Below are 20,114 nucleotides of genomic sequence, written 5' to 3' on the forward strand. Positions count from 1 at the left end.
TTCTGGAGCTTCAGCTGGTCAAAATGATCTCATTTGTTCAAGGCAGAAGTTCCCAACTTGCATATGATAATCCTTAAGTGGGGGAAATAGAGGGGTTTTTTTAGGAGAAAACTCATCTCTTACTTAGGCAAATGTAATCACACATTACACCTGTACAGGGCTTCCATCAGAGGTAACTCATTGTAAATATCATTAGGGACAATGATATCCATTATCAGAAAGCGCAAGGGAATCTCCCAGCTTTCCTTTATCAAGTTCCAAGCTGGTTAGAACTGCTGCTAAAAGGGAAAGATTATATGCTCAGGCTGTTATGTCATGTTACTGCAGCTACACATTTGGCCAGTTCTGAGACACTGAAGTGGCTCATACACAGCATGGAGCATAGAACACCACATACTTCTGTGCGACACATAACTCCAAAAACTGAATACTCAAGGACTTTCCCCCAAGAGAATCCATATGATACAAATCTACCCATGCTTCACTACATGGCTACCTTACCTTTACCTTTACTGTTTAACAGAGCAGATACGATGAAGAAAAGTAGATTTGTACCAACACACCTGCCACTTACAAAAGCAAATTTCTGCCTTGTCTCAAGGTTAGTATTCAGTAATCCTTATGAGTCTGCATTTTCTGCATTGTTAATACATTCTTCTGTGACTCCCTTTCCTTTTCCTACTCGGGTTTTAACAAGTAAAAAGGATTTTAAAAAATACATTTAATCCATTCTTTATGGAATGACTCACTGAAAAGGAGAGAATAACATCCTCTAATTATATCTGCCTGGGTTTTTACCTCCTGCTAAGTATAGTAATACTCTTTTCACTAATTGCAACTTTCCCCTTCCTCCTCTAAATTTTCAATTCTCAAAGTGCTTCTTTATGGAAACATTTTTAAACCTCATTACCACAGGACTATTCTCCATTGCAAATGCCAGGGCTCTGAGGAGTCCAGAGTTATTTCTCCAGACCCTGTCATTTTCCTAACTCCAAGCTTGTTTGAAAGAACACTACCATACCCAACTCAAGGAAGCATCCATTGCAAGAAGAGAGAATGTCTGTCGTTAGACTGAATGATGTAGGTGGGAAAAAGACAGACAGATTCCTCAGCTGAAAGGAGACAGACACAAAAGAAATCAATGATGGGCCAGCACATGTATACATAGCAGAGTCCTCTATTTGCCTGCAAACCAAACAATAACTATACAACATCTGATAAACTGCTGTGGCTGCCATGGAGGCAGGGGGAAAGAGGCATGCTGAAGTCAGAGAAATACATTTCAACTCACCACACAAAAATCAACTGTGCTCTGGCTAAAACCTGGAAAAACACACATATATTACAACCAATGCAACCTTCCCACAAAACACAACAAAAAATGCTTGTAAAGCACCAATTTATATGACCTTGGAAATGTGCATGTGCATATGGCTATGGTTTCCAGAGCAGTGAAACCCTAAAATTCAGCATCACATGAGAATAGTTGGAAATCAGTGATTCAGTCCAATGTCAGCTGCAAGGAAATCCCTGCAAGGCTACCACAGCACTGGTCCCTCATAAGCTCACTGACTGGAGAACCTCATCTCAAGCAGGAGTTGCTGAGAGTGGAAGAGATTACTACAGCTAACTAACTAACAGTAAAAACATTTTGTACCTCAATTTACATCCATGGGATAATATATAGAATATTAATTTACTGGTATGAATTTTACCAGTTCTGAAGCTTTCTTGGGTGGCAGTGTTTGGGAGCTTTTAAAATTATCATTTATTTTGGTTTGGTTTTGTCTTTTTTTTTTTTTTTAAGCTCACAGGAAAGGGAAGCTACTGATAGTGGTTTGGGGAAGAAAGACACAGAGCAACCTCTGGCTTCAGCTCAGCAATCTCTGCTTCCCCAGCTGGTGAAAAAGCAAATGGCAAGTGCACAGCTCTTCCTCCCCCAGCCACCACCTGTGCCAGGCAAAGCAGAGCAAGGCAAAAGGGAAGCCTTTCAGGCAGGCAAGCCATCTGCCATATGCTGCTGCTGCATAAGATATCAAAAGGACAGCAATAAATGTTCCACTTTTGATAACATCTAGCCACTGCTTCTGGTTTGGACTTCTCTAGCTCAAGTTAAAAAAGCAGGCCCTGGAGGCAGAGGTGTGCATCCAGCAGCTCTGCAGAATCTGAGAAACACTCTTTCTTTGAGTGTTTACTCCAGCTGCTTCTGAGGCACTATCCCCCCATAGCTGTAAAAGACATCTGAAATAGTCATAAAAAGTCCAGGTTTAAAGCTTCATGCTGTCGCCATTTCAGCGTTATTTGCTTCCGGTAATACCACCCCCCACCCCTCTCCACCCCCAAAAATCCAAGCAAAAAAACAACCCTCTATCATCTGGGTACTTCATCATCTATTCAAGAAAATTGTTACTCTCTCACAAAAATCAGAGAATTCATTAGTCTATTCCCCTCACCACCTACCATTTCTCACATTAAATGAAGAATATTTGTGCTCTTAAGCAATCAAGTTTCGAAAGCACAGTAAAAATTTGTTATTAGAATAGTTCATCGCCACAGGCCTTTCCATCTTTCCTCCCACCCACCAACCCACAGACTTTAAGGGAAACAGTTGTAGCTCACTGGGAACAGAGTGAAACACCTCACATTCAGCAAAGTGAGCTCACGCACATGCACAAACATCACTTGGTTCACAGATTTGTATCCCAGGTGATCTTACCCTGTTATTGGGACAAACTAAACCATTCTACTTTACAGAAAAGTCAGCAGAAGATTATTTCAGAAGTTAAGAGGTCTAAAAGTCAAAGCATGCTAGAATTCTCTAGAAGAGAAAATGCTGACCTGCCTCTAGCTGAGGCTATCCAGCTGCCCTGCCCTGGAAAGAAGTAGAAGTCAAAGGATTTGGAAATTACAAAACCAAGTCACTTAGGTATATTCGAAGTCCTAGCAGTGTTACAGTTCATTTAACCCCTCAAACTGTGTCTGCTGTGCTCAGGCAATTATTTTTTTCCCTTCAGCTTGAACAACATGCAGCTCTCTAAATTCCTCCTCCTGCAGAGGAGGGATGGGAAGCAATGCACTGCAGTCACAAATGCCAAACTGTGCTGGTCTGGAGATTGTATAATAAAAATGACTTGTCACACTGACTGGATGATCCAAGTTTTACATCCTCTTCACCAAAGCCAGGACTTAATTACCTTGACTGACATAAGCTTATGCGTGCTACATCTTGGAAACACTGTCTCCCGAAAGGGATGAAACCCAATATTCATGTCTCAGGATCAGGCAGAACAAACACTACAGCTATCTTGTTAGTTACTTTTGTTCTAAAACGAAGCAAAACCCCCAGTATATTAAGCCTGTTCTGCTAATTTCTTTAGCAATGCATCAGAAGTTCTAAATAATTAGAAGTTAGAGGACTTTTCACTCTCACAACTGCAAATCTGGCCCCACTGATTTTCCAAATGAATCAAGAATATGGAGCCAACCACCTACACATTAGTCACTTGTCCGGCAAGGAGGACTTAAGTTACGCTGATGAACTTAGGACTTCATTAAAACGTGATTTAAAGTTTAGCAATACACCAGGATGATCTATTGTAGTAGGAGGGGGATGGGATTGACAACGCAGACTCAGCTTCTTGCTACTTATCACTAATACATTAATATAAATTAAAAATCAATACAGCAGGGTAGTGGAAGACAAATGCTAATGTCCATGAAGAGAGAATTTGTTAGATTCATCACCACTGTGCTGCCAGGCACATCACTAATTCTCCAGGACTGGAGAGGACAGAGACAAGCTGCTTTGTGCAGCAGAGCCAGAATTTGCATCAGCTCCCCCTCTGCGCTTGATTCCTATGCCCTCATGCCCAAACCATCATCTTAGGGAGACAGGACTTTGAATTATTGTGAGGAAGCCTGTCACAGAGCTACCCAAGTTCTTTACTTCTGTCATTAAGAATGACCAGTGTGAATGGGAACACTTTTATATTTCATCTGATACACCATATCCTTGATTATTTGCAAGATAACCGATGACTCCTGTTATCTCAGTCAGTCAAAATCCACATTGTATCAGCCTCAGGTGGAAAGCTGAAAATGCACGCAGAGAGTCTGGTATGGGATAAAAGCCAAACACCATCTAACAGCAGCTTCTCCATTCATCAAACTTGGCCTCAGCAATGCTTGCTCAAGTTATTGTGCAAAAATCAGTATGAAAAAAGTAACATAAAGCTCTTGGACAAAAATGTTTTTCTCACAGATGCTTAGTCTAAAGTTAAATTTTGACAAATTTACTGCATGGTTGCACTTACCACAAGGAGGAAGGAAAACTGGTGCCATGCAGTTGAGATTCCTTCTATATGACCTGCCTTTTAGGTATCTTTCATATGCAAAATGCAGAAATGTCACTATCATGACAACTCACAAAATATTCTTGAAGGCAACTTGCCACATTGTTTAAACTAGATTCATAGCTTTGTGGGTTTTAACTGCATTAGGTAGGGAGCCTATCTTTAAAAATAACAATCACATCATTTTTAGTTCAGAAATATCAATCCTCTTGCAGCTTAGTAGCATGTTTCTCATAAGCACATGTATGCTTATTCTTCTATCAAAAAGGCAGCTGCAAATACCAAATCTTTAAAGAATTTAATAGAATTAAGCATGTATTGAATTAAACAAAAGTAAAAACCAAGTCTTTTTCCCTTGTCAGTAACTCCCCACCCATGGAATTCATCCTTAAATTCTAACTTGTTTCTCCTTCAATGCAGACAATTATCTTTGTATGCATAAAGATAAGACTCCACTGCACCTTCTTTCCAACTACGTCATAGCAACTTAAACATTTAATACATATTCCTTTAAAGAAATTTGAGTGAATTTATTGTATAAAATTATGATTGGCATGGTACAGAAAAGTTCCTTTTAATGCACGTTTCCCATTAACTTGTACACAAATATTACAAGTATCAAGCAAAATGCAAAAGTCTTAAGAACTAATTCCATACTACAAAAGTGTTCACATAGTGAAGTTACTCTGGTTACAAAATGTCATGGAAATAAAAGCACTTCAAAATACGTATTTGGGAAATGTCTCAAATAATCAACGCAACCTTAAGTTAGTTTAAAAATGCAAAGAGATACCCTCTTCAAAACACTATTGTTCATTTGGCAAGATGGAGCAAAGTTCAGATCAGTTCACTGAAGAACTGTTCTTTCGAAGAAACAAAAAAACCAAAAAAAACCCTTTAGTTAAGAAAGGACTCAATTATACTGTGATGACAAATAACGCCATCAAAACTTTATCAGGCTCTCTTGCTTTCACACAGAGCTGTCAGAGGCAGAGATGTGTAAATGAACACTTCCAGGTATATACAGATTGACTTTTCAAAAACCAACCAACCAATCAAAACTAAACGCAAAACCAAATGAAATCAAAACCAACCAACCAACCAAAAACCAAACAAAAAAAAACCCCAAAACAAACAAAAACCCCCCTTGAAAAACAAAAAAAAACCCCACGCCCCAAAACAACAGAAAGGAGACAATCTGAGCCTTGTTGTTTTCATTGAACTAGTTCAGCTCTTTAGGTCGCAGGACCCAAGAACATCAATCTGCAAAGGATACGTATTTAAGGAACAAAATGGAACCCCCGCACAAAGGAGCGCGCAGACGTTCGGTTACGTGAGTGCCGCACATCCTCTCAGTAAGGCTGTTAGAGGCTCTCAGATCTCTGCTTCCCAATGGCCTTGAAGACCCACTATTCTCAAGAAGACAAAAATGCCTGGACCCTACAAACAACCTTACAAAAAGGAAGCACAGTCGTACTGTTAGAAAATAACACAAAATTTTGAAGACTGAAAGCATCCTTAAAAACTCACACAAAGTAACTACAAAATAAGCAATACTTTACATTATTTTTGTATCAGATGACTTGCGTGTGTTTGAGCCATTGAACATTGGTATGTATATCTACATGAAACTCACACATACAGAACATCGTGTTCAGGCATTATTGTTTTTTCCTTTTGGACACACACACAAGTAACTGTCAGGTTATCCAGTCTATTTAAATGCGGTGAAAAACAGTCCACAGCAGGCGTAAAAGGAGCAGTATCCAATACAGTGTTGTCTTGCAAAAATGGAGTCAGAATTCCTGAGTCTCAGAGACATTGCTCTCCTCTCTAATACTGGATTATTTCTTTTCCAAGGAGAACTTCTCGTTTTCATTTCTTCACTCTGATGAAATTTGTAATAGATTGTGTCTTTTAAAAAATGTAAAACTAGTATAAAAGATGTGCCAACCAAAGTGAATTTTTAAAGCTTTTAAAAGGGAGAGGGGATTCACTTACAAAATAAAGGCCACCTTCTTGTAAAATTAGTACTGCTAATATCCCATCATTCTGTTTAGAGCAGAGATTTAGCTCCCTGTTCTAGAAGCCTTACCACATGCAGTCATGTGAGCTGAAAAACTTCATCCTTTTAACAATTAAAAATATCATCTATAGGACTAATGTGGAACAGCCCTTTGTTACAATCACCAAGGTGGCAAAACCAATTAAGTGTCATTCAAATAGTCATAGCAATCTAACTTCTGCATTTTCCCTTGTACTTTGCATATTACACAGTGTAACTTAAAATGTAATTTAAGAGCACTTCAGTCCCACAATGTAGGATTTAAGCTTGTGTGAATACATTTGCATGGCTCTGCAACATTTGTAATGGTTTAGAAAAATACATTCAACCAAAACTTTATACAGGGTTCTATTTTTTTTTAAATCAAAAATGAAGAAAAAGCCAAATGGTCCCATCATTAGCTAAATAATACACTCCAAGTTCTGGAAGCAATTCCAAAGCAAAAGCACATTCAAGAATAACATATATAGAATTGCATACTTTCTCATTCACCTTTATCAGCAATAAAATTCTACTGTATATAATTATTCAGCCTTATAAATAATGCTAAGCAGAAAAATATTTACCTCTGTGCTACTTTTTTGTTTATAGAAGCATTTTTCAGTTTATAGGAGCAAAGGAAAAAAAAACTAAAGTGCAGACTACAGGCCATGACAGGCATAATAAATGACCAAAGGTGCAGCCAAATTTGCATTTACATCTTAAGTTACTTTGCCATCTTCCTCATCTTACTAGAAGTCACCCCATGTGCAATTAAAGAGGTTGGTTTGTGCCACAGTACAACCTGTAATCACTTGTAATTTTTTAAAAATCTATTTCAATTGTCCATAGATATTTCTAGGCAATAGCTCAGGTTCACAAAACCTTACTTAGTTATTAACACTTGAAATCACACAATATTGACACCCCCTCCAGAGAATGCCACTGTCCTCTTGTTGCAGTATGTGGTTGAGCCATTGATGCTTGGCTGACTGGCTTTAACAAGTGATGTCTTCATTTCCATTTCACACGCTACAATAGCTGCATTGAGTTCCACTTGAGCCCGGTGAACGACATAAAACGAGAGTCCTATGCTTATGACAATCTGCAAATAAAACAAGAGTGTTGTGGGCTGCATAGGCTGTGGGAACCAATGCAAAGCAACTGACCTGAATGAAACAAGAAGTTGTCAATGCAAAGATTCATGAAGGCATCTGTTGACTCAAGGCTTCACAGGCAAGACACTGGAAGGGAGACGAACTTAGCCAGTGAGGAGCTCTAAACCTACATATCCTAACAATGTAACCAGCATATCAGAACACAGACATTACATGGAACTTAAAATATTTATATAAATTTTAAAGATAACTTTCTTTCTGTTGAAATCCATATACTTGTTAAAAAGCAATCCTTTCAATAAAACACAAGTCAAGGTTTTAGCTGAGATCCTTCTTAGAAGAAAAAAAAAAAAGATAAAATCTTTAAAACAAAAATCAACATATCTCATAGTAAGAGTCCCTTTGAAAGACTCAAGTTCTTCTGCCGTATTTTAAGAATGTTAACTAGCTGGAATCTGCAGCTTCCTTTCAAAAAGCCAACACAACCTAGAGTTCTGAGCCCAAAACCTGAACTTCGTTACTAACTGGTAGGGCTATGTTTTCTTCAACAAGGAGGACTGCATGGCAGACGGTGCTGGAATATCACTGAGTAAGACAACTGACAAGTATGAGCACGGGACAATTGCAGCTGGAAGGCACCCTGGCAGTCTCTAGCCCAACCAGCTGCTCATAGCAGGGCTGGCTGTAAGATCAAGACAGGTTGCTCAAAACTTTTGTCCAGTCAGGTCTTGAAAATTGTAAAAGAATAGAAATTTCACCACTTCTCTGGGCACTCTGCTCCAGTGCTTGACTACCCTTGTGGTGAAAAAGATGTTCCTCACCAATTTAAGTTACACATTTCAAAAGCTGGCCAAGAGTCACAATGATACTATAGACACTAAGTTTTGAATAGATAGGAAAAATTGTATTCTAGAAGCTTACTCAAATATTTAAATTTGATTTGGTTTAGAAATATTACTACCAGTAACCTCGTAGTTTTTATCTACTTCCTAGATAAATAATATAAAAATATATATATACATAGACAACCATGAAATGTGATGGATTTTCAGAGCTATTTACTAAATCAAAGTCCCATCAAAGCTCAGCCAGGTGAAACACTCGGCAGATGCCTGAGAGACAGTGGGAGAAGGCAAATACTTCCTCCACTAAAGGCTTCCCCTTCAGTTATTCAGTCACATCCCAAGGACTGGTCTCAAGGAGGTTAGTATTCCTTTTACAACATTCAGGTTATCCAGCTACCACTTACCTGAGAAACAGTTATGTTACAATCTATATAATCTGCAAAGGAGAGTCAATGTCAATTCAAAAAAACCCAAAAATATATAAATGGGAGGGAAAAAAGGAAAAGACCACTAAAAACTACTACCCTGGAAATAACATTTCATGACTAAAATAATAGCTGATCAAGAAACCATTGATTTTCTCTTTTACCTATCAAGACTATCTGCCCCACACTTACAAAGGCATTTTCAATACTCATAATCCTGTTTCATGAAAGCTATAAATTATAGGTTCTATTTAAGAGCACACAAATTTCAGGGCAAGGGGGGGAAGGTATGTTTAAAATGGTCCAAGACTTAGTTTTCTATGTTAGCATTGTTAAACATGATTTTTATGACTGTAAAAACTGAGGAACAGAAATTACTGCAGTACCTACTGAAAGTCTGCAAACCATGGTAACTGCTAGTCAAGCACAGCCTGAAGCACTGCCACTGTCAGAGAAGGTTTTAATATATAATATAATTCTGAAATACCCATAACCTCTATGCTCATAATGGTCTCACACCTAAGTCTTACACCAAGATTATTTGATTAATATGATAAGTTATTTCAAGAGGTAAGGTCATGTAAAGGTATTTGATACACCTCTCATTAATTTACTCACTTGTAAAATTAGGCTATTCTGATTTAGGCATTAGGAAAATGTTACCCTACAGCATTTTTAATCCTGAATACCTATGCAAAATGGGGATGCTGAGTACTAACAGTGAACACTGCACAGGTGCTGGGTCTGCATACACATAAGCTTTTGTGTAGGGGTGGTTTGACAAGTCTAAAATTCAGCAGATTACCCTACAAGGTAAGAGAAGAAAACTTACCAAAAACTGTGTCAGAAAAAGAGAACACTGAGTAAGTTCTGCTTTGTGTTATGGTGAGGTGTGAGAGAATTTTCTAACAGCATAAAACAAAATCTAAAGAAATCAGTACACTGCAAACCCATTTTTCTGGGTATCTAGCAGTCAACAGGAATCACAGACAGACAGTACTGTTACCAAGGTCTATGAAAGCAATTATTTTAACTGACCTGTAAACCAAATACAAAATAGCCACTAACACTTTGTTCTGCAATCACATCCTCCATGGTGCGCAAGGTAGTGCCCAAGTATGAGTTCAGGAGCTGAGTAGGAAGCAGCCCAAGTGAAGAAGCCATCAGGTAGTTGGGTAGTGACAAATCTGTAATCTGAGTAAAAAGAATAAGAAATCAAACGCAGCTCCGACACAATCTATGTGTGCAAACAACCAGACTACCACTTCCCACAATCATCCCTGCAAAATCATGAAATATTCTACATTCCTTCACTGAAGCTTTGATTCACATATGGGGGAAGAAAATACAACAAATTAGTATGTATCTAGTTTTCATCTGGCCTTTTAAAGCTACTAGGTTTGATTTCATTTCACCTCACGTTACGCAACATCTCTGTGCAAAAGTCATTAACTGACTAAAATGCAATTACACTGCTCACAAAAGATATTTATTTTTACCTGGTGAACAGAGCCCTTGGATTTATGAGAATTTACTTGTGAGAAGAAATTTCTTTATCAAATGTGAAGGTCTAATGCAAAAATCTGTTTTTCATTTTACACGTATGGCAAATAATACAAGAGGTAATTGCTCAAAATGTCATTGTATTAAATATGATCCAGGTAAACAGAATGGCAGATACAATTTGTGCTGGGCAAGTTATGAGCTCATTAAGATACACGTTCAGTGTATCAGTGATCCCTATGAGCAATATCCATCTGTAGCTATATATATATATGAGTATTAAGATTGTCTACCAAAGGTATTTTGCAACACACTTCAATTAGGGAACAAAATAGTACACACAGATATAGGTTTTATTCATGTCTCTGGAAAAAAACACTAATAGTACTTCGGTATTTTCTTCTCTTTGCTGTGAAATTTCTGTTCTGTGTCAATAGGTAGATATATGAGTTTACATGGGAACAAAGTACACAGTACCAGCTAAATTAGGATCAGCAGCCATTGGGAAATATTAAAGGCAAGTGTCATGAGGTCAAAAGATATTTACACAAGAAAAAAGAAAACAGGAGGAAACTGGGTTAAAAATGAGTATGAAAATGATGATTTTGAAAACAAGCAGTCCAACAAATTTTCCACACAATTCAGCTAATAATAACAGAGATCTAATTAAGAACAGCCCTAACACTGAGAGCCTACATGGAAATTATTGACCTTGCCAGTTTTGTAAAATGTTGAATACCAAGGAATAGCAGCAATGTTACTCATTTCATCATCCTATTCTTAAAATAAACTTTAGTTACTGTGAAAGTCAGAGTGCTGAATTCTAAGAGCTCTAAGCACCATCAGTGGAAAGTTTTTGGGAGGAAGGGCAATGGAGCAGCAGAATGCAATGAAGCATAAAGATTAAGAATAATTCACTGGAACAAGATCCAGTAAGCCATTTCCAAACTTCACACTGCATATTATACTTCCCACAGACTGAAATACATACCAGCACCACGAATATTATATTTCCTTCTCTATACAAGATTAATTTAGATTTATAATGAAAAAGGATTGCATAATTATGTCAGAACTTAACATTTGACCAATACTTTCAAAAGACTTTTTTAAACATTGTTGTAATCTGGGCCACGTAATAAGAATGCACAGTCCAAACTTCCCGTATTGCCAGGGGAATGAAGGAGCTGCTATTAAAAAGTTTCTGAAATACTAACGCAGAGGCAAGATTTGCTAAGTAGGACACTATCATTACATCAAATGGAGCTGGGAAACTTCCCAAAGATTCCTTTGACACTCCTGGCACCTCTCTCATTTCTGTAGATGTATTAAGGTCACTTCAGTTGCACACCTGGATGTGTCCTGAAACAACTGCACCTCCTGTGTCATGAGAGAGATTGTTTCCAAATGAAGGGGAGACTGCCAGTGGATACACTGAATTACAGCTTATGCTTCCCACTGCAATGAAAGCTAAGGAGAGGGTGGAAAAGATTTTGAGATGCTCTTTTAACTAAGCCGTAGGTTTAGAGCTACAATTGTATCCCTTTCCCCAGAGTGCACAGGAAGTGCACAGCATCCCTGCCTAAGGAACTAGAGAAATTGTCAATAAAACTTACACTTTCCATACTTTTCTTTCTAGGAACTTTACCTGTTCTATGAACCTGCCAGACTGGCATCTGTATGGCCAGGATGCCTAACAGAGTCTACCAGGGCTCTGTTTCTGGTGAAAGCAAAATTAACCCTGAAATCCCAAACCAAGCATGGATACAATTGTGTTATGGGCCACAACAGAAATGCATTTAAACTGTACTTAAATACAATTAGGAACTACCTAATTGCACTGATAACAATAGCCATGAACTCCCGCACTAAGCCTTGGACAGGCTTTGTCCTGTGGAACCTTTGTGTGTTCTTTGCAGCTGACACCTTTGGTTCAGCACTGTCAAAGAATAAATGCATCTGTCAGGACTTTGCTGGGTGCTCCCATGGCTTTAGGGATTGCAGCACAATTTCTCTTCCCTCAATTTACAAAGCCCTGTGTTTCAGATCAGGTAGGCTTAATGACCAACAGCAAAGCTTAACTCTGGTGCACCTTTTTTTTCTCCAAAAAAAAGCCCGAAACAAGCCCCCCTGCCCCAAAACTCAACACCTCAAAAAAACCCCAGTAAATAAAAAAAAACAAACCAGCTGTCAACTTTCCAACAAGCAGAGCAAGCAGAGTGCGTGTTCTTGGAAAGCAGGTACCATTTCTTCAACTCTGACTTCATTGTATGCATTTCTGAACCCAGAGATGCACACTTGAACGCTCAGATTTTTTAATCAGATTATTTCTTTCACGTAATATTCCTCTTAATGAGGGGGGAAAAGTATGAACTCTCATCTAACCTACATCTGGCACTACAAATAACCAGTTTGCACAAATCTCACTCCAAGAACACACTCGTGGGAAGGAGATGATAACCTGCATACCAGGCCTCCTTACAGACCTGCCTCCAAAACACTCAGGAGTTGCCAAGGTGAGAGAGCTGAGTGTGGGCAAACTCGTCAGTAAGAGCTATCAACCCAGCCCAGCCGCCCAGGCCGCCCTGGCATCAGGAGTGACAATTAAGCAGAACTCACTCAAAAGCAATACAAACATGCTTTCAGTTAGCAAGTGCTAAGTCTTCCAGACAGGCAAGTAAATACATTACTTTGCCCCTCTACTATCAGCAGAACAACCTTTTAAGAAGCAAGATCTTCATGTCTGGTAAGACACTAAGGAATTTGTGTGAATTTTCTTCTTGTGCTACTTCAATTAGTATGATTTCCTCACTTATCAAATCCTAAGAACCTCTTCCATCTTTCTCTATATCCCTTACAAGTCAGCCTCCCGAAAACCCTCAGCAGATGGTACATGCCACTGAACAAGTGCTTGTAGAAATCATTTAATCCCAGCCCTGCAGATGACCCTGCTCACATCAAGGTTATGCCTTTCCCTGAAGCTCATGTGTCACTTCCTTCCTTCTCTCTCATTTAAGTATTCTCAGTACCTCCAGTTTACTTAAAAACATCCACACGGAAAGCATTCTTAGACCAAACCACTGGAAAATTAAAGATGTGTACTCTTTCTTAAGTTCACTGTTCTTTAAAAATTAATCCTTTTCAAATTCATTGTTGAAGTTGCTAGCATGGGGAAATGCATTTCAAACCTAAAAAGAGTGTTAAGTTTTCAGGTAAGTCAGATTTCAGGGAAATGACAGCTTGGTCTGTGTAGGTAGAAAACTGTATTTTTTATGTAACTTAAATTTGACTCAAAGTGAGAAACTGTCTTGAATTCCTAGATTTGTATGCAACACTTTTCAGTGATCTAGTAGCTCACATCAAATGTTCTCAGTGAAAAATTGAGTACGCACTGTGTTTTGACTATGCTGCAAAGCAGTAAATCAGGAGTAATAAATGTAACCACCAAACTAAAATTAGCAAAAAGAATCCAAGTTACTTGGCATAACTCAAGCATCTGGCTCCATCTCATTTCCTATCTACTATTTTAACACTGAAACCATCCACTTGGAAAGAAAATTATTTAGCCTGCAGAACATGAATACAAATCACAGTGATTTACAGCATCATTTTAATATTGAACTGGCCCAAATACTCTGCTGAACAGTGTTTCCAACAGAATGGTTATGCCAGGAAGGAAATAATTTTAACTTGGTAATTCTCTGGTCTGTTTTTCAGATCCAATACTACTCTGTATCATCTGCTGACTACTTCAAGTGACACCCCGGAAGCTGTGAACAACCAGAGTACAACAGCTCTCCCCAGTTCAGGAGGGTCACAGCACAGCAGAAGCTTCATCTGCTACACTGCACCTCGGGCTCCAGGAGGGACTCTGCTCCCAGCTGGGCAGGTCTGAGCCTCTTCAGTCCTGCAGTAACATATGTTAACAAATAAAACAGCAGAGGTTCAGCTGTTCAGTTTCTCATTCTTAACAAGGAAATGGTTAAAGGATCTGCTTAAAAAGAAATTATACGTTGCTACAGCTCTTATGGACAGAGATTACAGCTCTGGAGATGAATGCTCCAGTACACATAGTTTTATATACAGCAATTTAAAATACTTGGTGTGAATGTTACACCCCAAAATTGTATGGATTAAATTTTACTTAAAAGACAAATTTGGTATTCAGTGACCTACTAATTGCAGACAGATGATTCTGTCAAAATTAAGTAAGTGCTTCAGAAGAGTACAGGATCAGGACTGCAGACAGGGAAAGGAAGGTGGGCTATAATAAAGTGGCAGGCCAAAACACTTGTTTAGACAGTCACTTATGTTAAAGAACATACAAGTTACTGATAACATTTTAAGTATTTCACAGTCCAGTTTGCTTTGGTTTGACTTCTCCAAGTTAGTAGATACAACTGAGGCTAACACAGCCAAAACCAGATCCTTCAGACAAAGAACTTGGGAAGCAACGAGGGTCCGAAATTGTCAGCAAAACAGCAAAAAGAACACCCTCCATGTTCTTCTTTACTTGTTTCTTTAAGATGATCAAATAGACCAAATGAATGTACCAATCTTCACCCGAAAGTAGAAAGAAAAGCAAGACTAATGCTTTTCCACACTCAAGTTTAAACTAACTCTCAGTGCTACTCTAGTGTACAGTCCCTTTTCAGGTCTGAGGCTACATCATCCTGCTCTGCCCAAAACCTGCAACCTCTCCTGTAGCATGGACTTAACACCCTGTATGGATTTGCCAGATGCATACTACAAACACCAACCACATCGAGAAAGAATTTTAATCTGTCCACTGCTTTCTTTCCAATATGATTACTTATATTAAGTAGTTTAGGAAGATCTGGCAAGACTTCTCAACTCTTGCCAGCTTTTAAAGCGGATCATTTTAAAAGCACAGACACCTCATAACTGTTGAGTTCTCCCCAGATTTTGCTATGCAGCACCTTGGTGATTCTAACACCAGAATACAGTCTTGAAAAACAAGAGAGCAACTCGAACACAATGCCAGTGAGCAAGACATCTCAAAAATCTGCCTGCTGTTCCTGTACATGCACAGAAGAGCACGCGGAGAGGGTTGTTTTTACTGTTCTTAAGAGAGAGAAACCACGGCTTGTTCCCAGGAAAGGAGGCGACCTCCACCAATAACAGCAGCCACTATGCCGAAAGACGTCCTTCCCACACTTCTCTTTCTTGGCCGCACAGCCCAGGCAGGGACTCACCGCGAAGACGGCATTCTGCAGCCCGAAGGGGATCAGCGTCAGCCGCGACAGAACCACCACCTTGAGGCCGCTGCCGCCCTCCACGACACGGACGATGGCACTGAGCGTCCCGCTGCCCTGGATCCTGCTCCGTGCCCAGCGGGCCAGCAGCCGCTTGCAGGCCACGTGGGCGACAAAGGTGCCGACGAGGACGCCGAACACCATCAGCCCCATGCCCAGCACGAAGCCGTAGAGGTAGCCGGCAGCCACGTTGAGCAGGATATAGCCCCAGCCGCAGGGGAAGGACACGACGATGAAGCCCACGGTGAAGAGCAGCACGCCGGCCAGGCTGTCCAGGCTCTCGGCCCAGAGCAGCAGGTCCCGCAGGTACTGGCGCACCAGGGCCAGCGAGGCGAAGCAGACGGCGGCCAGGACGCTCAGGCTGAGGCAGCTCTTGCACCAGCAGGTGCCCAGTAGGCAGCAGGAGCAGCGCCAGCCCCGGGCCTCGGCCAGCCCGTGCCCGCCGCCGCCCGGCTCGGGCAGCTGGCAGAGCAGCAGCTCCGCAGGCGGCAGCCCGTCCTGCTCCGCGCAGGGCCCCAGCAGCAGCCCGCCGGCCCCCGCAGCCTCTGCCGGGACGAAGCCGACGGTGTTCCCGCTGCTGCCGCCTCCCGCCGCCGTCCCGGCGGCTCGGGACAGCCAGCGGCCCAGGTCCTGCCGGGAGCCCTGCACCGCCGCCTGCTTCACGGCCCGGGAGAGGAGCTGCAGCGCCGCGGCCCCCGCACCCCACATCCCCCCACCCCGCCGCCCGGCTCCAGCACCGCCGAGCCGCGCAGCCCCTTCGCTCCCCGCCTCTCCACGCAGCCTGCGGGCAGGGGCGGCCGTTCCCTCATCGCCCCGCCATGGCCCGGCTGCCGAGCCCGGCCGAGGGCCGGACGGGGGCGGGGAAGCGGCGGCGGGGAGGGCGGGGAGGAGGGGGCCACGCTTCACCGCCGCCCGGCGGGCGGAGGGACCGCGGCGGCCTCCGCGCCGCCTCCCGCCTCGGCCGCGCCGCCGGGGCTGCGGCGTTAGACGGCGGCGGGGCCGCTCTCTCCGTCCCGGCAGTGGCAGCGGCGGCCCTGGCGGAGCGCGAGTCCCGGGGGGCGGCGGCAGCGGGGGCGGCGGCAGCACCGGGGCTCCATCTCCCTGCGCGCTGGGCTCCCGCTCCGCTCCGGAAAGCGCCTTCTCGGAGCAGCGGTGCCGATGTGGCAACCCCGGGAGGGAGGAGGCGAGGCTCCGGCGGCAGCAGCACCCGGCCCCGCTGCGGGGCTCGGCGGTGGCGCCAAGGCTCCGCCTCCTGCCCCGCCCCGGGAGCGCCGCGCCGGCCGGGTGTGCCCCAGCGGGGTCCCGCCGCCCGCCTCGCCCGAGCCTGCCCGTGCTGCGCGCCCCGCTCGGCCCCGGTGCCAGCCGCCCGCATTCCTGGCAGAGCCGTAACCCGCAGGGTTTGGAGGAGCCGTGCTGGAAAGCGGGTTGTTTTCCGTCAGAGGAGCGCGGGGCTCAAGCATCGCTGTCTGTACTGCTGCTTTTGCGCTCCCTTGTTATGTCGGCGACTCTCCCTCTCTTACGTGAAGGCTTTGTATCGCGAACACCCCAGCTTTCCTCTGTCCAGGAGCGAGCAGCGACACGAGCCTGTCCCGGCCAGCGGCCGGGGTTTGAGCCGAGGGGCGGCAGCCGATGCGCCCGGGCTGCGCGGTGCCTCCACGTCAGGTCAGCTTGGCTCACATGCCTGAAGGCTCGGACCCACTTTGGGATGGTTTGAGCGTGAATTTTGAGCCATTGCTAGAAAGAAAGAAACAGCCTGGATATGCAGTGAGGGCTCCATTTAGAGGGGTGTTTTCTCGGGAGCCTCGCCGAGGCTCGATAGCTCCGTAGGTCGCTTTTGCTCTGGCGTTACTAATGGCAAGGTGCAGAAAAGGGTTTGTTTTCTTTACAACGCTTAAACATAAAACGTGCTCCAGTGGAGTTATATTCCCCTGCTGGGAAATTTGCAAGCGTATATAAAACGAGAACGCATGTAGGTTGTAAAGGTTAAAGGATGATTGGAAACAAACAAATCTCAAAATGAAGAACATATCTTTAAGTACTGCAATTACGTACTTGCAAAATACACCATTAGAAAGAATATAATCTGGGCAATCCAAGAAATCAGCCTAAGAAAATGACAGATGTCTTTGAGAGCCAACAGCAGAAAAAAAAATCCTAGGGGACCCTGTACAGGAGGAAAATTGCAGATAAATGTCTCCCGCATAATCTGCTTTATTGGTGTTACCTGTATCTGAATCTGAATTTGAGCATTTGATTTTGTATGTGCTCTTTGCTTACAATGCAAACACAGGCGGGACATACATCCAGAATTATAATAATGTCAAGAAAGCCCTGCATTGTAAAGGATGATGGGCATGCTTGCACATTCAATAAGGCATTTCAGCAAACCAGGGTCAGCTGGAAGTTCAGTAGAAGAACAAGAAGACAAAATGTTAATTTCTGGTTTTATACTAAGAGCACATATGTCTTGATGTGGTTTCAGCTTGTGTATATTTTTGTTCAATGCAGTTACTTTCATAAAACAGGAAATGGGTGGAAATGTCTGACAGAGACTTTACACTTTACAGCCTGTCCATTGCCATATTAAAGTGTAGAACCTTGTACTCTGAGCTGGAATGAATCTCCAGCTGTCACTCTAAACACGACAGGTTTCTGTATTTATAATCACAGAAAACGTACTTGAAAAGTGACAACAAAAGAGTATGAAGAACACAATGGTCTATCTAAGTGACAGTTTTGATATTACACTCTAACCTATTAAAAAATGTAACTAGTTAGTGGAGATGGTTTTCCAGTCCCTAGCAATATACAGGCTGAAACTCCTTGACCTTATCCATCAGCTGGGCTCCCTAAAATAGCTAATCCTGGCATTCTTCTGTCCCCTGGAGCAATAGCTCAGGAAGGAAAGGCAACAAACACTCAGATTTTGAGTGACACAAAGCATGGTCATAGAGCATCTTTGGATAAACATCCAAGCAAGGCCACAGGAATTCAGCGGGACTTGGGTGGAGCTGGTAGCCACTCCCACACGCACAGCGGATACAGCTACAGAGATGAGAAGCAGTGTCAGCTGGCTCCTGCGAGCCTTCCCAGCACGATCGTACCATCTGAAGGGATAAAAAGCAACCTCACACACCCTTGAAAACGTGCCAGATTGGCACATTGCTAGACAAAATGCCAGACAAAATGGTCTGCCTTTCAGACTTACTAGTCAGTGTATCATAGGATATTCCTGTACTATGGATGATGCAGTTGCAATGATGATATAAGCAAGACAAGATCTGTAAGGAAAAGCAGTTATCTTTCCAATCACTGCGCTTAAAAAACTAGGCAAGCTCTTGAGCACACAAGAGCTGGACACATGGACAAACACTTTGTGCTCCAAAAAAGATAGCATTTTTTGTTTGTTTTTTCTTTTCCCCCAGGTAGATTAGTTGATCTAGTGAATAATTTGCAGCAAATGCTGTCTAACCTGTTCTTTTAAAAAGCACAATTGGCCTCATTACTTTTGGAAATTAATTGAAGTAATAGGTATAAAAATTACGCGTTTAGTTCATATGGTTTAAATTCCTGCATTACATCAACTAATAATGCTTGTATAATTCCTCAGACTGATCTAGTTACTTAGATTCTCATTAGCTCATCTATCATGTGAGCTGATTTCTTACCTTTCTTTATGTTTAATTTTGGTATTTCTCAATGAATACATGTAAAACCTGAGCGGCACAGGGTAACAGCTGGAGTACTGTTCTGCTTCAAGAAAAGGTGTTTCTGTAGAAAGATGCTCTCACAATTATGTAGATGACAGTGGATATTGAAGAATTTTTGACAGGCAGGTGGTTTTTTCCAAGCCTTCAATGTAGGCCAAGGATATTTCCTTGTCCTGGCACAAGCAACTGAGAAATGCCATTTTGTGTTTCAAAACTATGATTCTTCTGTCTCATTTTTTATTTGAAGGACTATTAGCATGCAAACACACCCAACTAAGCCTGTGAGTCATCTTACTGAAATGAAAGACGTGACTCATTTAGGTCCATGGAACAGGTCCGCACTGAATAGGGACCCTGAAGATGGGGAGTAGGATACATTAAGCCACAAATCAGGAACTAAGATAATTCTGAAACTCCTGAAAACTTGCCATAGTTATTTCTGAATTGTTCCTTGGGAGGCAGAAGCAGGACTTTTTTGAGAAAATGGTATTAAGAACCATAACGACAAGGTACTTCTAAATGTCTCTTAGGTCTTCCAGCATTACTGTGAAGATTCCTTGGTGGGAAGTGCAGTATTGACTAATTTATGTCAGGAGTAGCCATTCTTAGGCCACAGCCGACTCACTGGCAGTGGCCATCTGGCCTGCGGTCTCCCTTGCCACAGATTCCTTTACATCCACTTGAAGGAAGGGGGATGTAAACTGCTCATGCAGGGAATACACTTTTTGCTGTTAAATGGAGTATGAGCTGCAAAGATGTGGGGAAAGGTATTAGCAAGGAGCAAGTCATGATCAGAGAATTTATTCAACCAAGTTAGTTCTGCAAGCCATAGCTTGGGCCT

At 42.2% G+C, this 20,114-nt stretch overlaps 2 protein-coding genes across 2 annotated transcripts; both read right to left on the reverse strand.

Moving 5' to 3' along the window:
* Positions 1–4,857: 4,857 nt before the first annotated feature.
* On the reverse strand, positions 4,858–16,436 carry TMEM64 (transmembrane protein 64). Its single transcript, XM_032128972.1, has 3 exons — positions 15,504–16,436; positions 9,823–9,978; positions 4,858–7,501 (listed from the first exon to the last, which is right to left on the reverse strand). The coding sequence occupies exons 1-3, from the start codon at positions 16,269–16,271 to the stop codon at positions 7,307–7,309; spliced, it is 1,119 nt and encodes a 372-aa protein (XP_031984863.1). The 5' UTR covers positions 16,272–16,436; the 3' UTR covers positions 4,858–7,306.
* Positions 16,369–16,935, reverse strand: LOC116443971 (atherin-like). Its single transcript, XM_032108989.1, has one exon. It carries the CDS (start codon positions 16,933–16,935, stop codon positions 16,369–16,371), a length of 567 nt encoding a protein of 188 aa, XP_031964880.1.
* Positions 16,936–20,114: the final 3,179 nt, after the last annotated feature.

The sequence above is a fragment of the Corvus moneduloides genome, chromosome 1 (genome assembly GCF_009650955.1).
Source record: "Corvus moneduloides isolate bCorMon1 chromosome 1, bCorMon1.pri, whole genome shotgun sequence".
NCBI lineage: Eukaryota > Metazoa > Chordata > Aves > Passeriformes > Corvidae > Corvus > Corvus moneduloides.